This window comes from Ascaphus truei, chromosome 10 (assembly GCF_040206685.1).
Source record: "Ascaphus truei isolate aAscTru1 chromosome 10, aAscTru1.hap1, whole genome shotgun sequence".
NCBI lineage: Eukaryota > Metazoa > Chordata > Amphibia > Anura > Ascaphidae > Ascaphus > Ascaphus truei.
The window spans coordinates 21,240,780-21,260,433 of NC_134492.1; the positions used below are offsets into that span (position 1 = coordinate 21,240,780).

Here is a 19,654-nt window from a genome sequence, read left to right on the forward strand (position 1 = left end):
GAGTCTGATAGTTCATCAAGAGTATAATATATATGATGCAGTGTGTAGGTCCGGGTCATGTATTTCAATATATTGAATTATAAATAGTTCATAATTGGAATAAACAGCATGACTGATGTCTGCGGGAATTGGAGACAGAAATGAAAAGCCTCCGGCAAATCACAGCAGTATCTACCAGTCTAGCCACTGATCCACACTGGTTGCAGAGACTCTGTATAGGAAAAATGGTAACCATTAATAAATCCATCATGGAAAGTTTCTTACTCACGGGACCTCTTCAGTTAGAACTCCTTGGGCGACGAATACAGCAAAAAATGCAGGTGCACAGCTCCGTAAAAAAGCCAGAGCTGACGGGCAATGCTGATTTAAAAGCCATTTCTGAACACATCACAATATCTGCCGTGCACCATTGTGATGTGTTAATAAATTGCTTTTAGTCAGCATTGCCCGTCAGCTCTAGCTTTTTACGGAGCTGTGCAGCTGCACTTTTTCCTGTGTTCGTCGCTGGATTTCAGCGGTGCATATATAAAATGATATTATGATACTCGTGCAATTCGTGGGTTTATTCTGAAGCAGTCCCTTTGGGAAACTAATTGAAGAGGCACAAGGTGCAGACCCTGTCTGAAAAGGTTCTTGCACGATCCAAATGGGTCAGACATTGAGCAGAGAAGCAGTTGTGCAAACCGACTGAAATGTAATTTAATCACAGCATTAAAAAGTAGATCAATTAAATAAAAACACATTACTCAAAGAATCAAAGTAAATAAATAAGGGCAGCACATTTATCAAACACATGAAGCTAATTTGTATGATGTATTTCTGCTATGGAAGTAGTGATAAAGGGTGAAAGAGGAGGTGGGAGAGGGGAGGAGGTGGGAGAGAGGGGAGGAGGTGGGAGAGAGGGGAGGTGAGGGAGGAGGTGGGAGAGAGGGGAGGTGAGGGAGGAGGTGGGAGAAAGGGGAGGAGAGGGAGACTGGGAGAGAGGGGAGGGGGTGAGGAGGAAGAAGGTGGGATAGGGGATGTGAGGGGGGGAGGGGAGGAGGTGGGAGAGGGAGGGGAGATGGTGGGAGAGAGGGGAGACGGTGGGAAAGAGGGGAGGTGGTGTGAGGGGGGGAGGTGAGGAAGAGGTGGGTAAGGGAGAGAGGGAGGTGAGGGGAGATGGTGGGAAAGAGGGGAGGTGGTGTGAGGGGGGAGGTGAGGAGGAGGTGGGTGAGGGAGAGAGGGTAGACGAGAGACATGGTGGGAGAGAGGGGAGACGGTGGGAAGGAGGGGAGGCGAGGGACACGGTGGGAGAGAGAAGTAATTAACTCAGTATGTGCATGAGAGAAGGAGGTGAGATAGAAACAGGGACCGCGCACTCAGGCCTGCTGCTAGCTGTGGAAGGAGGGAGCATGGCACGAGTCCTCTCTGTGTATGAATGGATGCCTCTACACACACGCAGATGATGGCATCGACGTCCGGATCCGGGGGATAAGGATAAAGTCGTCCAGGGAGCGAGACTTGGGACTCACCGCTGACATGTTCCAACCGGCCAGCCTAGTGCGATACCCGCGGCTGGAGGCCATTGACCCGGACATGCTGTACCGCAGAGCTGTGCTCATTCAGAGGTAAGGAGCACTATCTGCAATACCATGCGGCCTTTACACACGTCCCTTAACCCCTTCCATGCCAGGTGGGCCTCTGGCAATTAAAGGGTTAAGAGGGAAATGTATCACCACAAAGAAAAGCATGTCGGAGCTCAGTCACATCAAAAGTAAGTGTTACTTATTTATAAAATATCTTACCAATACATTGTGACTTTACCTCTCGTATGTCCTGGGACTTAGGGCTGACTTGCTGGCCGTTGCCATCGGTGCGACTGCACCTGGCCCCGCGCCCTCCCCCCCCGCGCCCGCACCCAGCCCCCGCGCCTCCCCCCCCGCGCCCCGCACCCAGCCCCCGCGCCCCTCCCCCCGGCCCCAAATCCCGTAATCGCAGGTTAAATGAACCACCACAGCATTAAAACTGTGTGATTTCCCGGAGTTGCGCCGGGGGGGGGGGCGCGGGGCCTCGGTGAGTGCCGGCATCGTCTGCTACTACCACGTGACAACGCGTCACCTTGGCGATGTGATGTCACATGACACGAGAGCGGGCAAGAGGCCCGCGCATCAAGTTATGTCATCACAGCCTCGCACGCGCACACTGCAGCAGGCCCCGCAATCCTCCCAGCGTGCCCTGCCTGGGTACAGTGTATTACAGGAGCAGTCGCACATGGTTCTCTTTGTTAATGTGGCCATTTATTTGTTCCTTGTGTTTAAGGAGGTTTTTTCCCCTTGCGTTTTGTACAACGTTGTGATCCAGCGATATCAGCCTCCGAAAATAAAGTGCCTGTCATTTTTCCCACAGTAGTCAGTTGACGGAGCTGACTGATTTTAAATGTTTATTTTAGCATTTGTAATAATGAATGGAAAGAGAAGCAGAGTAGCATGTTGTACATTTGTATGATTACCCTGTGGTTGTACAGAATGGAGCACACACATGTAACCATGCGGACCGTGTCGTGCCTGTGCTGGGCGCTGTGGTTGTACAGAATGGAGCACACACATGTAACCATGCGGACCGTGTCGTGCCTGTGCTGGGCGCTGTGGTTGTACAGAATGGAGCACACACATGTAACCATGCGGACCGTGTCGTGCCTGTGCTGGGCGCTGTGGTTGTACAGAATGGAGCACACACAGCTGATGTTGCTGTCATATCTTCCAGGTTTGTTAAGTTGCTGGACAGCGTCCTCCATCACCTGGTACCAGCCTGGGATTTCAGCATCGGCACGTTCAGTCAGCTTAAGGTAAAATTAACGGGGCGGTATATAGGGCAAGGGTCAGGCAGAGTATAGGGCATGTAGGTATATAGGGGCAGGAGCGGGCATAGTATAGGACAGGCAGGTATATATGGCAGGACGGGGCAGAGTATAGGGACAGGCAGGTATATAGTGCAGGGGCGGGGCAGAGTATTGGGCAGGGGCAGAGTATAGGACATGTAGGTATATAGGGCAGGAGCGGGCATAGTATAGGACAGGCAGGTATATATGGCAGGACGGGGCAGAGTATAGGACAGGCAGGTATATAGTGCAGGGGCGGGGCAGATTATTGGGCAGGGGCAGAGTATAGGGACAGGCAGGTATATAGGGCAGGAGCGGGCATAGTATAGGACAGGCAGGTATATATGGCAGGACGGGGCAGAGTATAGGACAGGCAGGTATATAGTGCAGGGGCGGGGCAGATTATTGGGCAGGGGCAGAGTATAGGACATGCAGGTATATAGGGCAGGACGGGGCAGAGTATAGGACAGGCAGGTATATAGTGCAGGGGCGGGGCAGATTATTGGGCAGGGCAGAATATAGGACATGCAGGTATATAGGGCAGGGCGGGGGCAGAATATAGGACAGGCAGGTATATAGGGCAAGTATGGGGAAGAGTATATGACAGGCAGGTAGATAGGGCTGGGACGGGCAGAGTATAGGTCAGGCAGGCATATGGGGCAGTTAGGCAGAACAGTGAGAGGCAGAGAAAAGCGCAGGGGGCTGTAGATTTAACGTGTGCATGTAGTCTCTACTTTTCCAACATATCAAAGTATCAGCCTTGTGTATACATATTATAATAATTTTAACCTCATTACCTATTGTTTGTGTGTATATGGTGTTCAGTTTGTGTCCTTAGCCCCCATATTGTGACCTTGGGCAAGTCACTTTATCTCCTTGTGCCTCAGGCACTAAAACCATAGATTGTAAGCTCATCTGGGCAGGGACTATGTCACACTGTAACATTCCTTTGTGCTGCGTACCGCGCGCTATGCTGCTGTGACGCGCTTTGAGTCTCATTGGGAGAAAAGCGCCAAATGAAATAAAGTTGATATTGTACTGCGCTGCGGACGGAATATGTTGGCACCATATAAATAAAATATGATTGTAATCATGACAATATGTTGCTGATCCCTTTGGCAGCTAATGGGCCAAAATTGAACATCAGTTTATAAGAATGAGCTTTTGAGACCTCGGAAGTCTCATCATCAAATATAGCAGCAATATTACAGAGCGGAGGCATGTATGCTCACAAGGATATTAATACCGGGAGTGTCTTCAGGTTGGTGTACACAGATGTGGATAGCAGAAACTTTGTGAATAAGGGACAGTGAGATAAGAATATTATCATTGTATAAGGAATCATTACAGCTTTATAGAAACAATCGGAAACATTGTGTGACATGTCCAGTGTTCCAGGCCGGAATGTAACATACAGTACGTGTTTCCCGTGTTCCAGGCCGGAATGTAACATACAGTACGTGTTTCCAGTGTTCCAGGCCGGAATGTAACATACAGTACGTGTTTCCAGTGTTCCAGGCCGGAATGTAACATACAGTACGTGTTTTCCAGTGTTCCAGGCTGGAATGTAACATACAGTACGTGTTTCCCGTGTTCCAGGCCGGAATGTAACATACAGTACGTGTTTACAGTGTTCCAGGCCGGAATGTAACATACAGTACGTGTTTCCACTATCACTCTGCAGGACGTGCTGCAGCTGCTTCCTCGTTCAGCTCCTAACACATTTTGCTCTTGTGATTTTGTAAACTAAATGTCATGGATGGATAACCACCTTCTAACAACTTTATTTCATATATATAGCGCTTTTCTCCCAATGGGTCTCAAAGCGCGTCACAGTTACAGCATAGCGCGCGGTACGCAGCACATGGGATTTCTACAGACAGACAGTCCCTGATGAGCTTGTTTTGGTGCCAGAGGCACAGGGAGCTAAAGTAACTTGCCCAAGGTCACAAGGAGCTGACACCGGGATTTCAACCAGCTTCCCTGATTCACACTCAGTGTCGTTGTACAGTCAGTGCTTTTACTCACTGAGCCGCTCCTTCTCAGAATACATGCACGGATGTTCGTGTCTTAAATCCTGCGGGGGACACTGTCATGTCCCTGCTAGGGCTGCTTTCTCATAGTATGACTGGACTGTGTCTCTGCCGGCAGCATATCAAGCAGTTCCTGTTGCTGTCCAAGCGCCGCTCGGTGCTCATCACTCATTGCCTGAAGGACTCTGAGACCACCAAACCCAACTGCATGCCCCGTCTCTACATCAACCGCAGACTCGCCGTGGAGCACCGAGATAACCCATCACTGGACCCTACCTACAAGAAGAGCGTATTCAGCCAGGTAAAGGGTAGAGAGGGGCAGCGTGAGGCAGTGTGATAAAAGGGTGCGTAAAACCTAGGGCAGGCGTTGCTACGTGGCGGTTTAACCTTCTAAGGCTATGGCCCCAGTACTCACTGTCGCACGCGCGCCTGTTACAATTTTCTTGTCTTCCGAAAATCTCGTCCTGCAATGCGGCGGCAAATTGCGCGCGAAGGCAGCTAGTGGGGCCTGGCCCCATTGAGGGCCGGTTCTTGTTCCTGCAGCGCACGCCATAGTGCGCCCTGCAGCATGTACTGGGGACATAGCCTAAGTCAGTGGTTTTCAACTTGTGTTCCATGGAACTCTGGGATCCAGCAGGAGGTTACCGGAAGGTACCCGAGAAAACGTGGGGTGTTGTGTTCTTCAAGAACCAATCATTTTCATTTTTATTTATTTTTTACCGTATATTTTATTTACCAGTTATAAAAAGTTTACTCAATGCTACACTAATGTTATAAGTTATGTACAATATAGAAAGCTGTTAGTTTTATTCAAAATACAAGGCCTACCACACAGGAAAAAAAACGTCAGAGTTTCCACGGGTTCACAATAAGTGTTTCAAGGATTCCACGTTCCTGAAAGGTTAAACCCCACAGTTATAAGTCACATGGAGATCCCCGAGCACGTACAGTATGTGGATAAAGAGTCGGCATGTAAGGAGAGAGCCATTAATATGTGAATAAGAATAGAAAAGGGTATTTGCTTTCCCAGCGCTGATCCAATCGAGCAGAACAGCCACAGGAGAATGGCCGAGAAATGGCGGATGATGTTTGAAGACTTCTTGAGGTCCTTTACCTAAACTGCTCTTGTAACAGACTCCAGAACCAGCACACTTGCTGTGTCTCATATTTGCTCGTCCTGACTCCACTTGCACACTCTCCGTTTGGCCCCTAATTTAACACTTCTGCTACCGGACAAGCGTGCAGCTGTAACGTGCGGTACTGTATGTGAGAGGAATTCCTGTACGTGGCTGGTTTGTTCACAGAAGGAGGTGGCTCTGAGCATCTCAGTCTGGTGGAACTGGCCTGTGCAGTAGTGATGGTCAGTGAGATCAGCTTCCATGTGTCATATTGTGCAGTAAAGCAATACCTTCACTGCTCACGAGATCACAATGACTCTTATAGTTATTATACAAGTTAGTATTTGGGAGCAAGCTCATATTTTCTTGCCCATTGTATCTTTCTGTCAGGTGTACGAAGGTCTGAAGCCGACAGATAAATCAGAGAAGCCTCTGGATTACAGGTGTGTGTAAAGCTTGTCCTTATAAATCCATACACTGATACTCTGTGTCATGATAATATCATGAGATATTATGTATTTTGGTCAATTTGGAGCTTCAGGGGTTAATGAGCTACAGTTTGAAGTTAAAATACAATATTTGGCGTTTCTAACTTGTCATGAATCTGTGGGAGCTTCAAAGGGGCTTGTTTGAAGTTGGGTGCGAAAAGGTACAAAGACAGGGTTTATGGTATGTTAACACCTTTTACAGGCCTAGTGGTAAAAACTGATCTTTTCTAGAGATAAGGGCATATGTTCTGCCAGACAGGGTCTCTGACATAAACCAAAGGTTTTTCAAAGCATTCTCTGGAAGAGGTTTATGGATTGCCAGGGGGGTGGGACTATCCAATGCCATCCCAAGATATGAAACATGGAATCAGGGACTTGACAGCGATGCTGACGTATACCATTTTGATATTTGCATTCGTGACAGGGTGACGAGCGCAAGGGGTCCAGGTATGGGAGGTCTGGCAGGTACTGGGGAACAGATATTCATTTGTCACTCGGGTTTAGTGGTAAGACGGGCATGTTTAGTCTTGTTGCGTCTTTCATGAGCGTCTGAATGTATTGATGTGACTCACGTGTGTGTGTGTGTAAGTATTATTTAAGGAAAGTTATGAACACGTATCTAGTGAGTGTCTAGTTTAAGCGTAATTTTGAAGGAGTTTTTTTCTGTGTCGTAAAAACCGTCAATCTCCTAGATGATTTACAACAGGGGCTGGGTTTATGTGGTTTCCATGGGAAGAAAGAATATTTAAGTCTGAGCAAAAATTCTGAAAATTAAATTTCAACAGAGGTGCTTGGACCAAACACGTGAATCTCATGTTCCTGAACCAGTGACCTCTCTGGTGAAACCCTATGGCATAGGGTAATGTATAGGGTGCTCGGTTTATGTTCCTCCTTTTTATTTTAAGAAACTGCATTTATTGTAACTGTATGTTCTTGTAACCCTTTTTTCTGTCATCTAAGCACTGTATTTTTATATATATATTAACACACGTGAGTCACTTCAACACATTCTGGCGCTCATGGCGGACACAACAAGACTAAACAGCTGAAAGTACCCGGCGTTACTCGGCTGTTATACGAAACAACCTTATCCCTCCCCACCTCCTCGCACCCCCTCCCCCCGCCCACATCCCATCACTTTCCTTTAATAATTTATGATGTCACATGCCAGATGCATAGCCTAATAGGTACAACACCCAGTGGCTGACTCGCTTAGAGAAATTGTAATAACTCAGAGAATTAAAAATAGAATGTATCCAATTTCCAAACATAGACATAAACCTGCTTCTTTATCTCAGTAACCATCATGCAAACTTTGGTTACAATATCTAAAGAGGTGTCCAAATGCATAGCGAACAAACAACATTTTTCCCAAATATATAGTAGATCAATTGACCCTGCTTTGTATGACCTACTAGGTGGCCAGTCCGCTACGACCAGTGGTGGGAGTGTAAATTTATTGCTGAAGGTATCATTGACCAAGGTAAGTGATTTACTGAATACATCCCCCAGATAGTGAGTATAAAAATAGTACTAAACATTGCAGTCATCTGTATCCGGCTCTTTAATAATAATAATAATAATAATAATAATAGCATGTTCTTGTATAGCGCTGCTAGTTTTACGTCTTCTCCTTGTCATCCTGATAACAGACTTCACTGTGACATTCTCCAGTAGTTTCCTGTTTTAGAGAATTAGACACATTTAAAAGAAAATGTCATGGATTCTTCTTAAATGTTCTTACAGCTACATTGTAACTCAACCCTGCTCACTGCAACATTGGAAGTTCTGCTGCATCTTGTTCTCGGTTAACTAGTCATAGACCAAAGCTGTGTGTTATGTGTTCCATGATATTTACATTGCTTTTAAGTGCTTATTAGTCCTTAATAAGAGCAGCTGTTCCACATACCGTCAGTAATAAGACTTGTGTGTGTGTCTGTGTGTGTATATATATATATATATATTAAATATATATATATCTCTGTATCGCCTCTGCCCTAGGTGGAGGTTTCCGGGACAGTCTGGCTGATGTATCGGAGGAGCTGTGTCCCAGCTCTGCTGACACCCCTGTGCCACTGCCGTTCTTCGTGCGCACTTCTAACCAGGTGAGCATCCTCGGCTTCCCATCTCTGCACTTGGGTGTGTATCAAATTGTATCATCGTTGGTAGTTCAAAGTTTTGCTGCTCATGGACCTTCATCCCTGATACAAACTTCATAGCTGTGTTTGTTTAGTATCAACACACGAACATAGATATTCATAGCATGATAGGACCTCTACACATCAGGTCTATCCGCTTCCCTGCTTCCACTGTAACCTCTTACGGCTCGTCAACTAGTTCTCCAGAGGGGCCGGATCAGAAAACATTAAGGAGTAGGAGGGCCACGTGCTTATTGAAATGTCATTTTGGGTACATTTAAAGACTTAAAAATTACTATAGTTCAACATTTTGCCAACAGTTATAACACATGTACCATATATATATATATTTACAATGTTGCTTAGATGCCTAAGCAACGCGTATGAAATTAGCAAGAGCAGAGAAACAAAGGGCCACCTCAAGTCCCTTCGGCCTCAGGCTGCCAGTTAAAGAGCCCTGTATTCGAGCCTACGCAATCTCAGTCTTTCATTTCCTGGTGTCCACTCCCCAAGTATTTATTGAATGATTTTGCTGTATTTCTCCCACCTTGCTGTGGATCTGTCCCCTGCATTCTCTTCTCATGATGTGGCTGTTATACCTTTCTCTAACTTTAGAACATGATCCTTTTTCTATAGTTATTTTTACTTTGAAAGGAGTTTAATATCATGGAGCTATTTCCCAGTATCTTTATTGGCATGACCAGCATCAGTAGGTGTAATAATCTCTGTCTTTGTTGGAGGTATCACCCTACGGAGGTATCACCCTACGGAGGTATCACCCTACGGAGGTATCACCCTACGGAGGTATCACCCTACGGAGGTATCCTCTTTAACCAGAGTCTCAACATGCGAGCCCAAATTGCCACAGTTGTTAAGCCTGTTATTTTGTTATCTGAGGCTGCTTCGGAGCTTGTGTCTACTCCTGTCCTCTATGGACCGTGAGTCACTGGTCCATCCCTTTGTATCTACGCGGTTGGACTTCGCGAATGCCTTATATGCGAGACTACCGGTGTGCCTGATGCGGAGGCTCCAGCTCATGCAGAACGCTGCAGCTCGGATGCTGAGACGTGTTTCTCACTTTGAGCACATCGCTCCCGTCTTACCCGATCTGCACTGACTTTCAGGGATCTTCCGGGTTCGGTTCAAGTTGACCATAATGGCCTTTAAAACCTTTCAAGGTCAAGGGCCTGCCTATCTGCCATCTCATTTGAAGCCGCGGAGGGATACTAGCTATGTATGATCTTCGGTCCTCATGGGGGGGTCCGTCTCTCTGCGCCAAGGGTACTGCACCCTACGCTGGGTGGGCGGGCCTTCTCGTGCGCAGCTTCAGAGGTCTGGAACTAGCTACCGCCACAGCTCAGGTGTATATCTACCTTGGCATTGTTTCGGGCACAGAGTAAGGCTTACCTCTTCCTTCTGGCTTTGTACATCATCTGTTTAACTGTAAAGTATTGAGATGACCCCTTAAGTGGGAGCATGTTTGTACTCAAAAATAAATAAATGATGATCACTAACCAGGTTCTTCGTTACAGGGAAACAGCACCGGGGAAGCGCGCGATATGTATGTGCCGAATCCATCCTGTAAGGACCTGGCGAAGTACGAGTGGATCGGGCAGCTGATGGGGGCAGCACTGAGAGGCAAGGAATTCCTGGTATGAAAGTTCCGCTCCCTTCCCCCCTGTGTGCTGTCACTTCTTCCTCACCTCTTCATTTGTGCGAGACGTGCCACGTGCAAACCACACACTGTGCAGATGCAGGTTCTAAGACCGAAAGACTTAGGTTAGGTACCCACCATGCAGCACCCTCTGCTGATCCTGTACTGATACCCCCTCTGAAGCACCCAGCTCTTACACTGTACATTTACTGCCCCGTTAACCGATCGCCCTTGGAACACGCAGGTCAGACACGATCTCCGTTTTGCACCGCAGATCCATCTGCTATTTATGCATGGATTCCTCTGAAGTACACAGGTCTGACACGGTACATGAAAGCATCCTCTGCTGTTCCTGTGCTGATCACCGTGACGCGCACAGCTCTCTCTCTGTATCTAAACCTCTGTATGAGTCTCAGTAATTCTCTCCCCACAGGTTCTAGCTTTGCCAGGCTTCGTATGGAAGCAGCTGACTGGAGAGGATGTTGGCTGGAGCAAGGACTTCCCTGCTGTTGACTCTCTTCTAGTGAGTGACAGAGTTCTAACTTTTGAGTGAAATTCAGTGTGTTTGAGACAATTTCTGAAACCTCCGCAAATGAGACGCCAGATTTGCAAACCAATAGCTGTTGTACTCTGCAGAACGGAGCAATCCGACTGGTCAATGCCACAGCTCTGCTGTGTAATGTCTGAAGGTGAAAGGTGGTGTGTATTTGCACTCTCGCTGTCTGCTTCCTACCAGTCCTGTGTATCTTTACATGACCTGTGTAATGTTGCACTGCTGCTAGTGGAGCAGTGAATACATGGAAGAATCTGCCATGTGAAGGTTTATACAGTAAAGTGCTTGGGATAGACACACAGATTATTCTGCGTTTCAAGATCAAAGTTTATTTAAGGCAGGATGGACGGATAACATATTAGATGTGCCATGTGGTCTTTCTCTGCTTCCTGTTTCTGTGGCCCCAGGTTTTATATACAGGCAGGGCTTGGCAGGTAAGCCTGTCCTGTGTATACACGGAGCGGTTGGCTGGGTTGTGTGTGTGTGTGTGCTACGATGGGCGATTCCATTGCTTACAGTTACAGTGAAGAAACTGTGGGTTGTGCCTCTCAGGTGAAGCTCCTAGAGATGATGGAGCTGATGGACAAGGACACGTTTGAGTTTAAGTTCGGTGGGGAGTTGACTTACACCACAGTGCTCAGTGATCAGAAGATGGTGGATCTGATCCCCGGGGGCAGCAACATCTCTGTGCGTTACGAGGACCGCGTGGAATTCATCAAGATGGTGCAGAGGGCACGGCTGGAGGAAAGCAAAGAGCAGGTAATGTGTCACTTGAATGGACTCGCTGTAAGTCTGCGTCCCGACTGCATGGTAGTCTCCTAGGAAAGGACTCGCTGTCACTATGTCATGTTCCTGGGGATAGACTGGACGGGTCCTAGGCCAGGTGAGCACTGTGCCAGGGTCCGGTGAAGCTAGCCCTGGTCTTACATTGTCCGTAGAGTTAGAAGTTGTTAGAAACCCTACATTTGTGGCAGAATGAAGACTTAAAAAAAAATCAAGGACTTTTCTAATATAGCACTGAAAATGTACTCGGTGCTGTACAAAGATATATGTGTTCAGGAACAGTCCTTGCCCTGTTGTGCCTTAGGCACAGAAATGTGCTGCAATGGGATTTAAACTGAGTTCACTGGCTTCTAAGGCAATAGCATTACCACGTACCACTGCGCACTTGTAATGCGCCTGTAACATTCAGCATTTCCAGTGCTAAGGTGGTTATATTTATATAGTCTTTCTTTCACTACTTATTTCACTAGCGCAGGCTAGTATATAGTATATAGCATTGCTCTTTATACAAACATACTGGGAAAAGAAAGAAAATGCATTTAAAAATGAAATACGCAAGTAGGTAATAAGTAAAAAAAAAGAAGTGACAAAAACCCTATGCACTGTGCGGCATTGATAAGGAGCACTCCTGCTGTGTGATTATGGGTAAGGCAGGTTTGTGGACCAGTCCCAGACATGTGAATGGGCTCATACATGTTCTTTACCATTGCTGAGCAATCTAATACAAACATATCCGAAGGATAAATAATGACAGAACATTTGTTGGGCACCAGATCCATTCAACATTTGAGGTTATCACCTGGGAAGGTCCAGATTAGTGACTCCCTGCAGGGAGTTTGGGTCCTGTCTCAAAGGGGCTCTCCCCAATAAACCTGTAATGGCGGATCCCTGGCAGTAGAGTCAATTCCTGGGACTGCGCACTTGGTAAGACCCCAAACTACTAATGGGCATCCACAGCGGCAAGGAATTGTTGGGCGTGACTTTGCAAGTTCCCGCAGTAATTGGCAGCTATGCCACCCATGCTGTCTGCACTGAGGGGCAGTTTGGGGCCTTATTAAGCGTGTGTTTCCCCCACAAGCTTAGGACACTATACTGCCTGCCTGGGATCGGTCGCAATTTTGTTACCAATAGTCGGATGAGTAAGCAGTAAGATTAATTAATTGGGGGCTTGCGAACAAATCATTTCTAGCAGGGGAGGTGCACTGTAAAAAGGTTGGGAACCACTAGTCTAGGTGGACCATAGCTCTCTACTGTTTGTTACTGTGTCGTGTTTCCTTCAGAGCTGTAATATCCCTTTGACTGAACTTAGTGGTAAGTGATCTGTTTACTTACTCTGTTAGAAAGGTCCTCTGATCTGTATCTCCCCCTCACACTGTTCCTAGACACCAGACACCTCTCTGCCCTCCAAGTCCTCCTCTTATACTGGATTTCCTCACCTCTCTCCCTGACCTCCCAGATAGGGGCACTGCAGGCCGGGCTGCTGAAAGTCGTCCCTCAGGCTGTGCTGGACCTTCTAACATGGCAAGAGCTGGAGAAGAAAGTATGTGGGGACCCAGAGGTTACCGTGGAAGCCCTGAAAAAACTAAGTAAGGCTCATTCTCCCTGCAGAATAGCATCGCCTGCTGCGTGTGCGTGGGACGGTTTATATGATGGTACTTTCTGTGTTACCTTTTTTCTCCTTGGCTTTACTCCTCTGGTTCTTTCTCTGCTCCTTTTCCTTCACCACCCCTCTCCTTATCTTCTTCTTTCTCTCTCAGCAAATACAAATCTCACTTGTGAGCGCATTCACATCTCAGACAGGTCTTCAACCCGGCTCTCACCATTATCGCTTAGGCCGCGTCCAGGGTGAAGCTGAGCGCTCGTGCTCAGCGCAATCAATCACATTGCGACAATGTGCTTGTCCTGAATGCGCGGGTGCGCGTGCCTGTGAGCGCTCCGCGTTCAGCTGCTTGCCGAGACAAATTCTTTTGAATTTGTCGCGCTTGCCAATGTCACGTGCGCAGTTCAGCCAATGAGGGCGAACCGCTCACGTGACGTCCCGGGCACGCCCCCCACACACGCAACTACACTGGACTCTAATCGCCCCTGCACGCACGGCGCTCGAGCGAGAACGCACTCGCTCTCAGCCTGGACGAGGCCTTAGCATATCATGCTTCCACTGCAGCTAGGGATTCTGGGAAATGACATGCAAATGAGCACACAGTGTCACCTTTTGCTTCAAATCCATTATGACATGGACCTCTATAAGCACTTATGCCTACGCAGCTTGTCAGCACAGCCAGGGTTAAAGTGCATAGCCAGTAACCCTACTCACAGACAGCTATTTCAACGCTTTCTCTTTCTGAACTTCTCTTTTCTCTGTACACCTACACCTCTGCTTCTCACTCGCTCTCTACCTTCTTTCTCTCTCACTCTTCCTCTGCTTCACTCACTCTGTACCTCTTATTTCTTTCTCTCTCTCTCTTTCTCACCTTTGTATATACATCTCCTCCTCTTCTCTATCTCTCCTACCATTATATCCCTCTCTGTAGATCGCAGCTACTATGCAAACCACCTTCCCTCTTCCTCCTTCACTATAACTCTCACCCTCTGCTTCTCTCTTCCTGTAAACCAGCCAGGTTTGAGGATTTGGAGGCATCGGACATTCGGGTTCAGTATTTCTGGGAGGCGCTGAATAATTTCACTAATGGTGAGCAGCGGAAACCTGCAATGTGTATCACTATGTACAGTACAATTATCTGATCTACGCCTTGTGTGTGACACATGACAGAGGAGGCAAACGGAAAGAGACATAAGGGTGGCAGACAGGGATTAAAGCATGAATCCCTCCTGAAGCCCATAGAAGAAGGAGTGGCTCAGTGAGTAAAGACACTGACTGGCACTGAGTTTGAAGCAGGGGAACCTGGTTCAATTCTTGTGACCCTGGGCAAGTCACTTTATCTCCCTGTGCCTCAAGCTCCAAAAACATAGATTGTAAGCTCCACGGGGCAGGGACCTGTGCCTGCAAAAAGTCTCTGTAAAGCGCTACGTAAAACTACAAGAAAAAAAATAATATTATTATTATAATAATAATAGTTTGACTCATAATGTTAGTATCTTACCCCCTTAACCTTTAGACATAAGTTGGCTCTGGGGAGAGTGTTGTTATATAAACTTCCCGGACACTTATATCTCCAGGAACGAAGCAACAGATTAAAAAAAAATAAAAGTCGCTGTGAAAAGGGCAAGAAGATTTTTTTATTTTTTTCCTTAAAGTAAGTTTTTAAAAAAATGGCGTGAGCTGCTGCTTTGTCAGGTTGTGTGACACAGAAGTGAACAGAAGGAAACAAAGTAAAATGCATAGAAAGAGAAGCATAGAGCGTATTGGACAGAGAGCGGAGAACAGAGATGGAGAGAGAACGACAGAGAGAGAAACATTGGGTGGAAAGAAGTGTGTTTTGTGTGTGTTTTGTGTGTGTGTGTGTGTGTGTGTGTGTGTGTTAGGGCTGGGAAATGCTGGCGAGGGAAAGAGGCAGAAGAAACGCGTCGGTCTCTGCTCCTCACATTCGCACCTCCTTTTTCTTTTCTTTTTTCCGCCCGTCAGAGGATCGAAGTCGCTTCTTGAGGTTTGTCACAGGACGGAGTCGTCTTCCGGCCCCGATATACATTTACCCCGATAAATCAGGGTGAGTACAGGGCGGCATCGCCGGTCGCTGGCAGAGCGTGAGACCCTGGCGCTTTGTTGTTGTTCATGCAAGACGCAGGTACACGTATTGTATGTGCCAAGTTGTTGCAAATGTCCACGCAGATTTAGGCCACGCCACGCTTACAGTGCCGGCGACGTGACCGATGACGTCGCCGTGGACATTGCGAAAGTTGCATTTCAAATTTAGGCGACGTCACTGGCTACACGGCCAGTGATGTCAGAAAGGGGGAGGGCAGAGGGACGGAGAAGCTCCCGATTAGTCGCAAGGGGAGGCTGTCACCGAAAAAATCAAATATTAGTGACTACCAGATTTTTGGTTGCACTGTCGCACTGTCGCTTTTTCGCCGTCACGTGCACTATAGCGCCGGCGACAATGCATTTGTTTTGACGCGACGGTCGCCGTCGCCGGCAGTATAAGCGCAGCCTTAGTCTGAAGTTTGCAGCGTGTGAGGGAAAAATGGCCATTTGTTAAGTGGCCGCTGCTTGCTGACTTTATTTATTCTCTGCATTTTCTAACCATTTTTTAAAGTTGTTGGTGGCTTTGTGAAAATCAGCAAATAAACTGCCAGATTTCCCCCAAACTTGCCCAAAAACTACATGTTTTTGTGAATTTGGTATCGATAATTAGCAAATGTCTCTCTGCTGGAAGTGGTGAACACCCAGGCACCATTTGCTGCCAGCAGGGGGAGCGCACGCTCTCTCATCCTGTGAGCAATGGGTTATCATTCTACGGGGCGTTGGGTAAGAGACACGTTGCCTTTTCAGTAGGGGAGGCTGCATGTTATTTTCCTTCCCACAATGTGTTTTACTGTTTCCGTACCCAGCTCGGACTCCACTGACTCCTTACCAGAGTCCTCCACGTGCTCCAGCACCTTGTATCTGCCAAATTATGCCAGGTAAGATCTGCAGCGCCCTGACCCAACTCTGTATCCCTCCTGTGTGTGTGTCCGTTACCGTTCTCCTTCTCTTGCAGCCCCATCAGTGTCAGGATCTTTACTTCCCCTGTTTTCTCTCCATCTCCTCCTTTCTCACTTTCTAATCTCCCCCCCCCTTTATTGCTTTCTTTTTCTACCCTTTTTACTTATTTCTCGCTTTTCTGTTTCTCTTCCTCTTCTCCATCAATGTCCTCTCCTTTTTTCCTATTCCTGTTTATTTATTTTCCTCCTTTTAAACCCTCCCTCTGTTCCTCTTCTGTTTTACATAGAAACATAGAAATTCTGAAGAAATAAGGACCATCTAGCTTTGTTTCACACTAAGTGCAGAGTAAATGGGAGAATCCTGGGTGCCTGTCCAAAGCAATTTGGCCTTTACTCTGAGCTTCCAGAACCTCTCACTCCCTCACACCTTCCCACTCTCCCCTCCCCCCACACCTTGCCACTATCTCCCCCCCCCACATACACACACCTTCCCACTCTCCCCCCCCCACACCTTGCCACTATCTCCCCCCCACACACACACACACACACACCTTGCCACTCTCCCTCCACACACACCTTACCACTATCTCCCCCCCCAACACACACACCTTGCCACTCTCCCACCACACACACATGCACACCTTCCCACCCCCCCCCCACCCCTTGCCACTATCTTCCCCCCACACACGTTGCCACTCTCCCCCCCACACACACCTTGCCACTCTCCCCCCCCACACACAACTTGCCACTCTCCCCCCCACACACACCTTGCCACTTTTCTCCTCCCCCCCACACACACCGTCCCACTTTCCCCCCACACTTTGCCTCTCCCCCCCCACACTTTGCCTCTCCCCCCCACACTTTGCCTCTCCCCCCCTACACTTTGCCTCTCCCCCCACACACTTTGCCTCCCCCCCCACACTTTGCCTCTCCCCCCCACACACTTTGCCTCTCCCTCCCCCACACTTTGCCTCTCCCCCCCCCACACTTTGCCTCTCCCCCCCATACTTTGCCTCCCCCCCCACACTTTGCCTCTCCTCCCCATACTTTGCCTCCCCCCCCACACTTTGCCTCTCCCCCCCCACACTTTGCCTCTCCCCCCCCACACTTTGCTTCTTCCCCCCCACACACTTTGCCTCTTTCCCCCCCCCACACTTTGCCTCCCCCCCACACTTTGCCTCCCCCCCACACTTTGCCTCCCCCCCCCACACTTTGCCTCCCCCCCCACACTTTGCCTCCCCCCCCACACTTTGCCTCCCCCCCCACACTTTGCCTCTCCCCCCCACACACTTTGCCTCTCCCTCCCCCACACTTTGCCTCTCCCCCCCCCACACTTTGCCTCTCCCCCCCATACTTTGCCTCCCCCCCCACACTTTGCCTCTCCCCCCCCACACTTTGCTTCTTCCCCCCCACACACTTTGCCTCTTTCCCCCCCCCACACTTTGCCTCCCCCCCACACTTTGCCTCCCCCCCACACTTTGCCTCCCCCCCCCACACTTTGCCTCCCCCCCCACACTTTGCCTCCCCCCCCACACTTTGCCTCTCCCCCCCACACACTTTGCCTCTCCCTCCCCCACACTTTGCCTCTCCCCCCCCCACACTTTGCCTCTCCCCCCCATACTTTGCCTCCCCCCCCACACTTTGCCTCTCCCCCCCACACTTTGCCTCTCCCCCCCCACACTTTGCTTCTTCCCCCCCACACACTTTGCCTCTTTCCCCCCCCCACACTTTGCCTCCCCCCCACACTTTGCCTCCCCCCCACACTTTGCCTCCCCCCCCCACACTTTGCCTCCCCCCCCACACTTTGCCTCCCCCCCCACACTTTGCCTCCCCCCCCACACTTTGCCTCTCCCCCCCACACACTTTGCCTCTCCCTCCCCCACACTTTGCCTCTCCCCCCCCCACACTTTGCCTCTCCCCCCCATACTTTGCCTCCCCCCCCACACTTTGCCTCTCCCCCCCCACACTTTGCTTCTTCCCCCCCCACACTTTGCTTCTTCCCCCCCACACACTTTGCCTCTTTCCCCCCCCCACACTTTGCCTCCCCCCCACACTTTGCCTCCCCCCCACACTTTGCCTCCCCCCCCCACACTTTGCCTCCCCCCCACACTTTGCCTCCCCCCCCACACTTTGCCTCCCCCCCCACACTTTGCCTCTCCCCCCCACACACTTTGCCTCTCCCTCCCCCACACTTTGCCTCTCCCCCCCCACACTTTGCCTCTCCCCCCCATACTTTGCCTCCCCCCCCACACTTTGCCTCTCCCCCCCACACTTTGCCTCTCCCCCCCCACACTTTGCTTCTTCCCCCCCACACACTTTGCCTCTTTCCCCCCCCCCACACTTTGCCTCCCCCCCCACACTTTGCCTCCCCCCCCCACACTTTGCCTCCCCCCCCACACTTTGCCTCCCCCCCACACCCCCCACACTTTGCCTCCCCCCCCACACTTTGCCTCCCCCCCCCACACTTTGCCTCCCCCCCCCACACTTTGCCTCCCCCCCCCACACTTTGCCTCCCCCCCCACACTTTGCCTCCCCCCCCACACTTTGCCTCCCCCCCACACTTTGCCTCCCCACCCCACACTTTGCCTCCCCCCCCACATTTTACCACTCCCCCCGCCACACTTTGCCTCTCCCCCCGCCACACTTTGCCTCTCCCCCTCCCACACTTTGCCTCTCCCCCCCTCACACTTTGCCTCTCCCCCCCCCACACTTTGCCTCTCCCCCCCCACACTTTGCCTCTCCCCCCCCCCACACTTTGCCTCTCCCCCCCACACTTTGCCTACCCCCCCACACTTTACCACTCCCCCCACACACACTTTGCCACTCCCCCCCCACACACTTTGCCACTCTTCCCCCCCCACACTTTGCCACTCTCCCCCCCCCCACACACCTTGCCACTCTCCCCCCCCCCCACACCTTGCCACTCTCCCCCCCCCACACACCTTGCCACTCTCCCCCTACCCCCCCCCCACCTTCCCTCTATCCACATGATCCGTTTCCCTGGTATCTTTTGCAGTGCGAAGGTTTGCGAGGAGAAACTGCGCTACGCCGCGTACAACTGTGTCGCCATCGATACAGACATGAGTCCGTGGGAGGAATGAGAGAACGCGGCGTTCAGGGGCCTCCGTCACGGGATTAAAACCTTCCCCGGTCCAGTTGGGCAGCAACGCATTGTTCAGCTGGTCCCTGCAGCAGTGAAGGGGTTAAATAATTACGCACCTCCTTCCTATAAATTCCTACAATGTTAATCTGTCGCAGAATGGCGGGCGTGGAAATCCCGAGCGTCCGCCTGCGTCCAGCTTCCCCCATCACACGTTACTGTATGGATGTGTGGCTCTGGCAGTGCGTTGTGCCGCTGATATGTATTTTGTTTGGCTCTGACTGTGTACGTTGAAATATATGAGCAAAATATACTTGACTTTGGTGAA

General features: G+C 49.6%; 1 protein-coding gene across 2 annotated transcripts in view; it reads left to right on the forward strand.

The window, feature by feature from the left end:
* HECTD3 (HECT domain E3 ubiquitin protein ligase 3) overlaps positions 1-19,654 on the forward strand; it is a 28,984-nt gene extending 9,330 nt beyond the window's left edge. For both annotated transcript variants that reach the window (XM_075616160.1, XM_075616161.1), the window contains exons 9-22: positions 1,442-1,607; positions 2,743-2,824; positions 5,009-5,191; positions 6,399-6,451; positions 7,915-7,979; positions 8,498-8,601; positions 10,167-10,286; positions 10,722-10,811; positions 11,394-11,600; positions 13,081-13,210; positions 14,239-14,313; positions 15,208-15,289; positions 16,134-16,205; positions 19,243-19,654. In XM_075616160.1, the coding sequence (XP_075472275.1) occupies positions 1,442-1,607; positions 2,743-2,824; positions 5,009-5,191; positions 6,399-6,451; positions 7,915-7,979; positions 8,498-8,601; positions 10,167-10,286; positions 10,722-10,811; positions 11,394-11,600; positions 13,081-13,210; positions 14,239-14,313; positions 15,208-15,289; positions 16,134-16,205; positions 19,243-19,327 (1,514 nt within the window). In that variant the 3' untranslated portion in view covers positions 19,328-19,654. The remainder of the gene's footprint in view (positions 1-1,441; positions 1,608-2,742; positions 2,825-5,008; positions 5,192-6,398; positions 6,452-7,914; positions 7,980-8,497; positions 8,602-10,166; positions 10,287-10,721; positions 10,812-11,393; positions 11,601-13,080; positions 13,211-14,238; positions 14,314-15,207; positions 15,290-16,133; positions 16,206-19,242) is intronic.